The 13,099-nt window shown below is 36.3% G+C and overlaps 1 protein-coding gene across 1 annotated transcript in view; it reads right to left on the reverse strand.

Moving 5' to 3' along the window:
* The window catches only part of LOC134743124 (calcyphosin-like protein), a 42,077-nt gene extending 29,432 nt beyond the window's left edge, over nucleotides 1-12,645 (reverse strand). The window contains exon 1 of the mRNA XM_063676464.1: nucleotides 12,581-12,645. Within this exon, the coding sequence (XP_063532534.1) occupies nucleotides 12,581-12,617 (37 nt within the window). The 5' untranslated portion in view covers nucleotides 12,618-12,645. The remainder of the gene's footprint in view (nucleotides 1-12,580) is intronic.
* Nucleotides 12,646-13,099: the final 454 nt, after the last annotated feature.

Below are 13,099 nucleotides of genomic sequence, written 5' to 3' on the forward strand. Positions count from 1 at the left end.
GTCACGGAGATGCTCTGTGGCAATGACACCATCTCCAGTTGTATCCAGTTTCCTGAACGCCCGATCGATTATAGCACGGCGGCCGTCATTCATCGGAGGCTGAAAAAACGAGTCATCATCATATTTCACACACAGAAGTCAGCTATACTCGACGCCATCATTAGATTCCAATGGATTCCAATAATCTAACCTCACTAGGATCCTTTTTCTTTCGTAATAATGGAAAATATGTAAAGAAGTAAACTCAAATTTCCCTTTTGCATACTCTATATAGCATTTAAAAAAATATTGATGTATCCTTTTAGCTTTGTTTAGTTTCTTAAAACATACCTACGGACTACGGAAAAGAGAAAAAGTGAGGTTAGATTATTGGAATCTAATGGTGGCGTCGAGTTTAGGTGCTCACCTTGCTCACAGAGATCACAATAGGGTAAAACCCGGATAGATGCTCAAGTTGAATAGGTGCCTTATTTTGAAAAAAATCTAACAAATCTAAAATCGGAACGAAAAAATAATAGTTTAAATTGGAAGCCAAAGCCCCACATACCTGTCTTCCAGAAGCCTCTGTCCAGCAATGAATGTTTGCATTGTTTTTGCGATAACCTCCGAAGCGGCAGCGAGTGCGTAAAACGCTAAATTTCTAGTAGGTACTACAGTGGCACACAGTGGCATAACTTTTAAATTATTCTTAAAAACATTTTCTGGAATAAAAGAGACAAGTCTCCGAGTAGGACAAAATATTAAACTAGCTAGCTTTATTGCAATTATTCATGTAAAATTAGGTTTCGAATTTATGAGGCCTTTACAAAAAGTATGGCATCTATCCGGGTTTTACCCTATTCACAATAAAAGTCCCTTGCCAATTTGCCACATTGATAGGTTTTAATCTCCAATGCGCTCATGTCAAATTGGAATTAATCCTGAATCGTACAGTATCTAAGCGTCCTAAATTGAGAAGGTAGTGGGTAAGCGCTCTTTCCGGCGAGGGTGACAATTATTAGTAAGTACCTAACTTAATAAAAGCGTTATTTTTACACCTTGTAAATATTCTAAGTAATTTAAGAAAGAATAAATTCATACGTACACGAATCTTTTCGATAAATTCGTCGACATTAATAGAACCGCTGTTGCCTTTGTCGAACTGAGAGAACAGTTTCTCTGCATCCTGGAAAATAATGTTAACAATAAAAAATCAATGCCTATATGCCTCCATGATATAGTTCGATAAAGAACAGTCTGTATTATGCGAAAAGTCGTAGACCAAACCCGTTTTTCATAAGACTCATAAAATAGGACCATTATTAGAGCTCTCATTTTAAAACGACTAGCTAGATTACTCTGAAACTTTGTACTTACAATAGGATATTATAATGTATATCTATGCCTGTAATTAGTTTATGTAGCTTCAGATACCATATTAGTTAAAAAAAATACAGGTTTTTCATACAAAACTTGTTTTTGTTTTGTCAGCTGGAGCTATACATATAAACTAATAACAGGCATAGATATACCTCATATCATTCATTACAATCCAACACGTAGTTTTAAAATGAGAACGAAACTCCGTTTGTATGGGAAGGTGAAATTCGGCCGAGTTCGCTGCGGACTCTTAATAGCCTGAGATACGTTAGTCGACCTTCATTGACACGTATGACGGATGAAACTTATATTTTATGAAAGAAAATATGTTCCTGAACATAAATAAATAGGGTTGCCTAAACAAAGAAATATGGTCAAGGCTATTTCAAATTAATTTTTGAACATTTTTTTTTCTTCAAATTTCACTGACTTGTGTGACGAACGAAATATGTTCTAATGGAAAGTATACAACAACATGAATCAATTAGGTTGCCTATCTTTTTCCGGTCACTATTATGTGGTTGCCGTGTTTAAACAGGTGAGTTTATATCGATAATTGCACTCTCTGTCTGACACTTGAATTATATATCAAAATGATGGTACGAATTGTCGATTTTTTTTTCAACCCTATGGTGTGGGTTGTCGTTGGATAGGTCTTTGCAAATGAATAGGGATTTTAAACAAAAAAAGTTGATAAAGTTAATATTTTCGAAAAATCGCCTATAAAGGAACAAAATGAGTGTAAACATTTTTTTTCGTTTCAACCCTATAGTGCGGGATATTGTTGGATAGGTCTTTTAAATTAAATAGGGGTATTAAGTAATACATTTTTGATAAAGTGAATATTTTCGAAAAAAGATCGCTTTGAAAGAAACAGAATGTGTGTGACAATTTTTTTATCGTTACAACCCTATAGTGTGGAATATCGTTAGATAGGTTTTTCAAAATAAATAGCGGTCTTTAAACAACATTTTTTGATAAAGTAAATCATTTTAGAAAAGATCATTTAGAAAAAAAGGGTTTTTCCTTCTAACTTGAACTATCGAACCAAAAAATATGAAAAAATCATGAAAATATTGTACTTAATAAACACATTCGATACAAGTTAAAACAATCGTGATCAGGTAAGCCGTTTTTGAGTTATCGCTAAAAGAATTTATTTAAAAGCCTGGCAACCCTTATTTGTGACCTGATTTTCGCAGGCAACCCTATACCACTGTATGCTCAATAAAATTACCATCATTTTGATACATAATTCAAGCGTCAGACAGATGAGTGCAATTATCGATATTTATAAACTCCTGTTTAATCACGGCAATAGTGACCGGAAAAAGAGGCGACGTAATTGATTACTTTCTATTGGAACTTATTTCGTTCGTCAGACAAGTCGGTGAAATTTGAAGAAAAAAATTTTTTTTAATTTATTAAAAATATCATCGACCATATTTCTTTATGTTTAGGCAACCCTATTTATTTATGTTCATGAACATATTTTATTTCATATAATAATGTTTTATCCGTCAGACATATCGGTGAAGGTCGACCATATATAACGTATCTCCTATTAAGGTGGATTACCTCGTGGCTTATGTCCTGTCCAGTTTCTTTGATGCCCCTGAAAAACTCTTCCTTGGTAAGTTGTTTGCTTCCGTCCTTATCCAGTTTCCGGAAAATTCTGTGAATTTATATTTTTTATTATTAATGTTTGAAACTATACTTTAACTGGCTGTTGCCCACGATTTCCCGGTACACACTTTCATTCCCTTTTTAACTTAGGAGATGAATTTTCAAAAGCCCTGAAGTGATTTTTCTACCTTTATAAATATTGGGCCTTCCTACGAATTTCAAGTCCCTCTTTACTCAAATCTTTCCCGTTACAGATTTTTACTCCCTTGTAATCCCCTTAGGAGAAGAATATGTAAACATGCTAAAATTATTTTTCTTATGTTGTATTTAGGTATAGAGTCAGACCAAGACAAGTCTGCAACGATTTTGATAGCACACGCAGTGCCATTGAGGTAATATGTTTATCCTAGAGGCGGCATCTCGGAGAAAATGTTCCCGCACCTCAATGAAGTGCATGCACTTCATTGCGTTTAGTACGTCACTGACTACTGCCAAGATGCCACACATCCGAAGGAAATTAAAAAAAAATTACAATTAAAAAATGCCTTCGTGCGTGCTTAAAACTTGTAAAAATAGTAAAAGAAAATATAAAAAAAGCGGCCAAGTGCGAGTCGGACTCGCGCACCGAGGGTTCCGTACTTTTTAGTATTTGTTGTTATAGCGGCACCAGAAATACATCATCTATGAAAATTTCAACTGTCTATATATTAGCTATCACGGTTCATGAGATACAGCCTGGTGACGGACAGACGGACAAACGGACGGACGGACAGACGGACAGCGGAGTCTTAGTAATAGGGTCCCGTTTTTACCCTTTGGGTACGGAACCCTAATAAAAGTGATGGAGTAACATTTCAACGGTAAGTAATCGAAAAACTGTTGATTTACGATAATTTAGAATATCACGAAACGTCACTTTTGAACATTCGCGGCTGGAAGAAATTTTTTTCGGCGCATAGATTAATTTTCTCAGACGTGACACATTGGTTTGTATACGTTGTTGGTTATTAATAGCACAAAAGTTACGATTTATATATTTTTCACGTTATTAATTGAATGTTTTAGTTAAAATAAATAGGTCATACTACTCATACTGAGCAACTTTAACTACGGGATCAACCCCGAAATCACAAAAAAATGTTTGTTTCATACACGTTTCATACATTTTGGCTGGTCTGATGTTGAATTTTTCTATGGTAGAATCCTTTTTTTTTGAGTTTTCGTGGTTGGTCCCATTATAAAAGTTGTTCAGTATGACCTATATATTCACGTCGTATAATATTGCAAGTCATTACCCTGATCACTAATCACTGACCACCTATATGTAGGCAGAATATGAGCAGTTGTCATAACAGTTCCGCCTCTGGCTAGCTGCGCTTATTCTTTAGCTTAGTGACAGACGTCAAACGCAGAAAATGGCGGTCACCTACATATACATATAAGTTAGTGCGCAGTGCAAGTGTTTTTTGAAACGTCATAATTTTATAGAAGTTTGACGTTTAAAATAAATAAAATTATTTCAAGCTATAATATCTGTACAATATTTACACAATTCATATATAGGTACATCATAATTCACATAAAAAATAAAAATTACATAATAAATAACTAAAATTAACAATTCTTCATAAGAGACAAAATAGACAGTAAATCAATCCATACTAATATTATAAATGCGAAAGTCTGTCTGTCTGCTGTCTGTCTGTCTGTCTGTCTGCTGTCTGTCTATCTGTCTGTCTGTGTGTTAGCTCTTCACGCTTAAACCGCTGAACCGATTTAGTTGAAATGTGGTATACAGAAAGTTTGAGTCCTGGGGAAGGACATAGGATACTTTTTATCTCAGAACTCACCCCTCAAGGGGGTGAAAAGGGGGGTGGAAATTTGTATGGGGAATCAATAACCGCTGAACCGATTTAGATGAAACTTGGTATGGGGATAGTTTGAGCTCTGGGAAATGATATAGAATAACTTTTATCCCCGAAATCATCCCTTAAGGGTGTAAAAAATGGGGTGGAAATGTATAGTGTGGACCAATTTGGGGGTGAAAAAGGATGGATTAAAAAGCAGATTTGTTTAAGAATTAAGGTACCTATATTACTAATTCCACGCAGACGAAGTCGCGGGCAAAAGCTAGTGATTAATATAATATAAAAATTTGAGATGGATACGGTTTTAACACCCCCTGGCACTGACCAAAATAACCGACTTGGTTTCACATTATTACTCAAAAAAAAAATATAGTAGAAAAATTGCGTTGCGAGACTTGCTGTGCATCTTTCTACATGTAATGTTTTTAATGGGAATGATGGGATCTCATCTCTTTTTGTAGATGGTCCTTCTTTTCGGGTACTACTGCTTGTACGTCAGCTACCACTTTTCTCAAAGCTCAAACTCATACCCATCCCACACTATACTCGTACTCATACCGATACGATACTCATGGCCATACCAAACTATACTTACTTGTATTCATACAATACTCATACCCAATACCCAAGTACCTACCTACCCACCCCACACAGGCACACAATACCCGCACTCATACCTATACCATATTCATATCCTTACCATACTCATAGCCATACCATACTCATACTATATATACACATCTTCATACTCACATCGTACATCTTAGACCTTTACTTTACCTACTACACTGTATTTGTAAGAAATACAAAATTACAAACGTAACTTTGTAATAGCATATATTTATATGTGGGACTACTCAGAATAATGACTAAAGCACTTTAGTCATTATTCTGAGCGGGACTACAAACGTATGAGGTTATTAAATCTTTAAAATGTGACTGATATTGCAATATTTTTAGGTATTTTGTGGCTTGGTAAGAGAAAAACTACTTATGCTGTTAGAAGTACCTTAGAATTATGATAATCGTGAGTGAGTGGGCGGGGGCACTGCACTGCCCCCAGATATTATGTTGTTACTGTAGTGTCGGTATTTAGTTAAAATAAGCGCTAAGAGGCCGGTGTCGATTTTGGAGCAAAAATGTAAAATTGATAGATTTAGTCGTTGAAATTATACACGTTTTGTTACGTAATATCTAAATAACAAGTATTGGTTTCTATTACACATCTTCTCATCTTGCCCTTTAATAATGAGGTCGCGAGCGTGCTTCACCGGTAATATATGAAGAGAAGGGGCAGTTTTTAAAAATTCATCAAAAAATTATGGTGGTAAATTATGCAAATTGATGTATAAGAATAGTTTCAGCAAATGTTGTAGATTGTTTAAGTATAAAAATTACGTTAAAATTAAGTCGATTTCCAGAGAAATTGTCACTTGTTTTGAAGTAATTTCTAGAGAAAATTGAATTCGTTTAACTTTCATTTCCTCGAACTCTAAGTCATATTACAAAAATGTAATCTGATAAAGGTAGAGTACAGAATATGTGTAATACAAATTTACCATTTTTAGCAGTACAAACTTTACGAAATTTACAAATAAGAGCGACAAAATCAGTGCTTTACGCGCGTTTACCTAAACGTCCAAGTGAGTCTGTTTTCAAAAAAAAATATGTGATATAAGGCAAGATAAGAAGACGTGCTAATAGAAACCAGTACTTGTTATTTCAATTAGGTAAAAAAGGTGTACAATTTCACAGACTAAATCTATTATCAATTTTACATTTTTGCGACTAAAATCGGCACCGGCCTCTTATCCAACAGGGTTGCTCACATTAAGTCTCAAGGCGAAATTGGAGGTTTTACATTTGGTTATGGAGAACAGAATTTTAGATGTTAAGAGGATCCAATTTGAGCACAGGAAGTTACAGTTTTGCTAACGATGTAGCAAAACTGTAACTTCGTGTGTATTATGCTATGTTTAAAAACGGCTGGGCCAATTACATGCTGCACGCATCTGGTAAGATGGATTGTGTAGCTACCACGTGGGTCCGTGGGTGACGTAGATAGAGCAGATGAGCATGGAGATGCAGGATGACATATATGAGTCATATGACTTTCGTTTGAATTGAATTTATCCAAAGTCCAAACAGACGTTGTTTCTCACGCCCCGTTGGACGTCCCGCTCGAGCGTCCGATCAGTTTCTACAGATTTACTTAGTCGATGTACTCGCCTGCCCAGTTCCATAATTCCCGACGCGCCGCGTGTGAGGCACAGAAGACGCAGTCTCTCCAGAGGGTCGGTGGTCGAGCTGAGCGCTCGTCCGCTCTTCTGGATCAACTCCTCCTCGACGCGGAACGGCGACGATTGCGGACGATGCCATGCTACTGTAGAATCAAAGAATTACGTTGAAAATCTGGATCTGATATCTCTTTTCCTGTTTTCTATCATAGTAATAAACTGAAATATATTATCATACACCAAAGAAAAGTGACCAAGTCCACCAGATCAGGTCAAGACGTTATAGCCGCATAAGCTGAAGACGCGGGTTCGATTCCCGTCTCGGCCACCGGTGGACTTGGTCACTTTTTCTTTAGTGTATGATATCTATTTCAGTTTATAATTTACAGCGAACATTTTATATCAGCGAAACAAAAAGAATTAATCGAAAAATTAATTTTTTTGCAGAAATCGCGAAGCGTCTGGTTGACGTAACTGGTGACCGAAGAGCTGGCGGCTTTCTCGCACAACGTATCAGCATTGCGATACAGCGGGGAAATGCCGCCAGCATCCTTGGTACAATGCCTCAAGGGCCTATTTTAGATTTAAGCTAGTTATTAATTTCGTTTACGTAGTACCACTGTATATATCTTGAGTGTCAATTAAATGTCATATCGAAGAGCAAGTACAAGAAATGTTGAAAAATGACATAATTGATTCGACGACAGGTCTGGCCTAGTGGGTAGTGACCCTGCCTGTGAAGCCGATGGTCCTGGGTTCGAATCCCGATAAGGGCATTTATTTGTGTGATATTTGTTCCTGAGTCATGGGTGTTTTCTATGTATTTAAGTATTTATATATTATATATATCGTTGTCTGAGTACCCATAACACAAAGCCTCCTTGGGCTTTCCGTGGGACTTAGTCAATCTAGTTTAGAGTAGATAGATAAAATTGCAATACCCTTACAGGGTGTCATGTTGTGATACATTATCGATTAAGAACATCTGTATTTTTACCAATGTGAAAGCAATAAATATATTATATATACATATATATATTATAAGAATGCCCTATAATATATATTTATTGAACGTTCACATCAGAGTCCATACGCTTCGCCAGTCGTCATTGTCGAAAAAGCAGATGGAAAACCGCGATTATATGCATCGATTTCAGAGCTCTAAATAAGAAAGTAAAGGCAGACGCTTATCCTATACCGAAAATCGAAGATCTGCTAACATGCCTAGAAGGAGCGCGTTAATTCGCTGAATTGGACTTGAATTATTGGCAGTTACGACTTGGAAGAGGTAAAGAAAAAACAAGTTTCATTACCCAATCAGGTTTGTATTCCTTCAAAACTCTCCCATTTGGCTTAAAGACATCACAGGCAGTGTTCTAAAGAGCCATGGATACAGTATTAGCAGAGATGAAATACAAAATGGTTTTGGTCTACGTAGCATAGATAATATCATAGTATATGCAAAAACCTTCAGAGTTCCTGGCAGCCCTATAACGGCGGGTTTCCCAGTTTTTACTCTGCTTCCCACCTGCTTCCTACAAATTTACAAGTTTTTAAAGCAATATATGACACGTTTGACGATAAATATTTTTTGAGGGTATGATTTCTCATATATCCTTCTCAGTTTCGTTATTTTTCGTTATGTAACGAAACTGATAAAATATAAGGCTTAGTCCATACAGTAAAACTTTGTGTCCTACCTACCTACTTAATTTAAAACAAAATACGATTAAAGTTGTAAATATTGTTGATTGGAATTATAATGTTTCATTAATAATTTTTTTCTGTTTTTATGAAACTGGGCAACATATTTATTTCCATGTGTCCCACGCCTTACGTTATCAGTTTCGTTAAGCGAGGTTTAGACTAGCAAGAACTTGCATGCAATTTAAGTTACATTGCCGACTACTAAAGTAAACTGTATTCAAAAGTTTGATCAGATACCGCAATGTAACGAAAATTGCATGCAAGTTCTTGATAGTCTAAACCTCGCTTTACAGCAATTATCAGTTTCGTTTATTCTCAGTTTAGTAACGAAATCCAAAAGGTACCTACATATTTTCTGCAATTCACCCAAATGTGATTTAATACGCCAAAGGTTCAAAACGCCAAAGGTTTAAATGTTATACTCGTATGCCGCGTACGCGCCCTTTTAGCATCCACTTGGTAGCTATGAAGATTTATCCCCTGGGCTAGTGAGCCCACCCCCCATCTGGATGCGGCAGACGTGACCGGCCCAGAACTATAACAAACGATAAAAATTGCTTTCCTTGTTTTCTAATATTGAGTTTACTCGATACTGCTTGACACAAATTTCAACCCCGTTTTAACTCAACAGGGGATAAATGTTCAAAAACGCTGAAATTAGTTTTCTTGTATTTTAATAAAGAACTTTTTATGAAGTTTGAATCCTAGCTTAAAATAAAACTTGTACAGTCGCCATCAGATATATCGGAGCGGCCGAGGTGCTCACAAATATCTGAACACGCCTCTATTATCAGGGCGTTAGAGTGCGTGTTCAGATATTTTTGAGCACCTCGGGCGCTCCGATATATCTGATGGCGACTGTACCACAAACAAACTTTCATCCCCTAACCCCCTTGGGGGTTAAATTTTTCCAAATCACCTAATGTTCACAACTTTCTAGCTTCTGTAGTTTCGGCTCTTTGTTCTTGAGTCAGTCAGGACATACGCATTAGGTACCTTGGCAGCCGAGTTAACCTAGTAACATGGCCTAATCGATATCCACCCGCGAACTGCGTAGAAGTTCAATTGCTGCGGCGCGGCGTAAAAGTCGATCATACTAACAATAAACGTAGTCCGTCACTCACTACCGGACATCACTACCGGAGTAATGATGCAAATCTACGGGATTGATTGAACATAACCGACCGAGCGTTAGCGAAGGTCTCCGTTTCAACTTGGGCAAAAACGCTTTCGTACCTATGTTTCGTAGGTAGATATGTCCGGATTTTCTTATCTGCAAATCACATTTCTTAACCGATTCTCATGAATTTTTGTGAGTAAGTTCAGTAGTTAAATTTTCAGCCGCTTCGTTTTTTTGGAAAAAAAACAAAATGGCGGAAATTGGCATAAAGGAGCCAGTACGGTCTAAGGTCTAAGGCATTTAAGACTATTGTGTTGTGAGTGCGCTGTGATAATGACTCAACGAAGTAGGTTTATTTCATTTTTTAAACAATTCGAGGTGTAGGTACAGCCCACAGAGCCAATGCTAAACTGCCGCCTACGCGTTCGCAACGAGATCGCCCACGTAGGACACTTCTATAGGTATCAAAGGCACAGAATAAGTAATAGTATTATCAAAGGTTTGATTCACCCCGCGCCGCATCGCTTCGCTTGGCGTTTGCGTGTTGTTCGCCTATGTAGTACGCTGCGTTAACCTAGCTAGTAACCATACGTCGCACTACAGCGGGCATTTTGCGGGCATGTCACTTCGTAAGAAAAAATAAGAATAAAGATCATTTATTTTCAGCTAAAGGTTACAGACATTCCAGGGTAAGGTTCACAAATCAATTTTCGAGTTGTCAGAATAAAGTATTTGTACTTAGTATTTGTAATGTGCAAATCCAAATACCTTAGCAACTAAGGCTGTACGTTAATTAGGTGTCTATTAGTTTATATCCCTTCAATTTTAAATAAAAATAAGACTGAATAATATGTAGTATATTTGATTTAAGAGGCCGGTGTCGATTTTAGTCGCAAAAATGTAAAATTGATAGATTTAGTCGGTGAAATTGTACACTTTTTGTTACCTAATTGAAATAACAAGTACTGGTTTGTATTAGCGCATCTTCTTATCTTACCTTTTATCAGATCAATTTGTTGAAAACAGACTCACTAAATTAGTAATGTTTGCTTTTCTGATGGATGTTTAGGTAAACGCGCGTAAAGCACTGATTTTGTCGCTATTATTTGTAAATTTCGTAAAGTTTGGACGGCTAAACATGGTAATTTTGTATTACACATATCCTGTACTTGACGTTTATCAGACTACATTTTTATTATTATGACTTTGAAGTAGTGTAAATGAAAGTTAGACGAAATCAATTTTCTCCAGAAATTACTTCAAAACAAGTGACAATTTCTCTGAAAATCGACTTAATTTCAACGTAATTTTGATACTTAAACAATCTAAAACATTTGTTGAAACTATTTTTATACATCAATTTGTATAATTTACCACCATAAATTTTTGATGAATTTTTAATAACTGCCCCTTCTTTTCTATATTACCGGTGACGCACGCTTGCGACCTCATTATTAAAAGGCAAGATGAGAAGACGTGCTAATAGAAACCAATACTTGTTATTTAGATATTACGTAACAAAACGTGTATAATTTCAACGACTAAATCTATCAATTTAAAATTTTTGCTCCAAAATCGACTACGGCCTCTTAACAACTTACTTATTATGCGAATATATTAATAATATTTTTTCCATTATATATATATGACCTTTCCGTGACTTAAGTTCGGACTGCTGTCGTAGTATCCTATCCATTTCAATACGTAGGTGTGCAAATTAACAAATAAAGCAAATCTTTCTATTAAATAGACGCGACTGCACCAACAAATACAAGTATGAAATGAACGACACGACCATGGAGACTATATAAAGGAGCCAAATCTCTATGTATGAAAAGTGTCCATCAGAAAACAGTAATTAGGCGGCGCCACCATACACCGAAATACTACCAAAAACAACCTACTTAATTTGGTCGAGTTATTTGTTGCCTTATATGGTTCATGTTATACTCATGTCCCAGAGCCTAACTAGCGCCACCGGAGAGATTAGGACTACTATTTAAAGCTGAAAGCGGTCACTTTTGCAACAATTCTGCCATAAGATTGGCATCCTTTCTATACCATCCATAGACACGACAGTAAAGTTATAATGACGCATGACGCATGTCAGCTATTTATTTGTTTTTTAGATGGCCACTTAAATGGGCTTATCAGTTGTCACTTCAAATAGTACACATTAAAGAATAATACATGATAACGGGTTACAAATACTAAGTACATGTACTCGTAAGTTAAGATGTTTTTTTGAAAACCTTACCAAATTACTTGCCCGCTGCCCGCAAAATGCCCGCTATAGTGCGACGTACGCTAGTAACATTGGCCTAATCGATATACACCCAAACGGCGTAAAAGTTCAATTGCTGCGGCCTAAAACTCGATCATACTAACAATAAACATAGTTTAACATCACTAGTAACGGAAATTATAGTTGGCGATAAGTTGGCCAAAGCAAATTGTCAGTAAATAAGAACAAAAAAAACTATACTCATCCTTTTCTTTTAGGTGCTAGTACTAGTGAAAGACAAATATAGTATGATTCTCTCTGTTATGTTTGAAATGAGACAGTCCTTTGACAAACTATAAATATAAACCTACGCAACAATGTAATGTTATATTTATTAAACTGCACAAAAATGTAGCAAAAATTTTATAAATTTACTTACTGTTTGAATCTGTCTTGAGTTTACCTTCGTACGTCATGTTTGTATGATACCACCAAGATAACTGTATTGTATCTACATAATATAAAAACGTAAACATTTTTCTTATTCATAAGCGCTTATTACATCTATACGGTCGCCGGACGGGCCGCCGGGGCCGGCCGGACGGCGGACCGGGCCGGTGTCGTGGATTTCCGATGGCCGCGTATTACGAAATATTAGAACACCTTTAGCAATACTTACATATTTGAAATGAAAAAAGTACTGTCTTGAATTGCCAAAAATATTCAATGTTTGATATTTTTACACTTAAACTCAACTACAAATACGTCGATTTGGGAAGTAGATTTATTTTAATTTTTAATTATATTGGTAACGGTGTCCTGAATCCTGATATTACGTGGAACGGAAAACTGCTGATAGGATGCTAATTAAGGTTTATAGCACTCGTTGACCGGCCCCCTTTCGCAAATGCCCGGCGACCGTGTAGATCTAATAACAGTAATAACCGCTTTAAACTTT

The sequence above is a fragment of the Cydia strobilella genome, chromosome 7, assembly GCF_947568885.1.
Source record: "Cydia strobilella chromosome 7, ilCydStro3.1, whole genome shotgun sequence".
In the NCBI taxonomy this organism is placed as follows: Eukaryota; Metazoa; Arthropoda; class Insecta; order Lepidoptera; family Tortricidae; genus Cydia; species Cydia strobilella.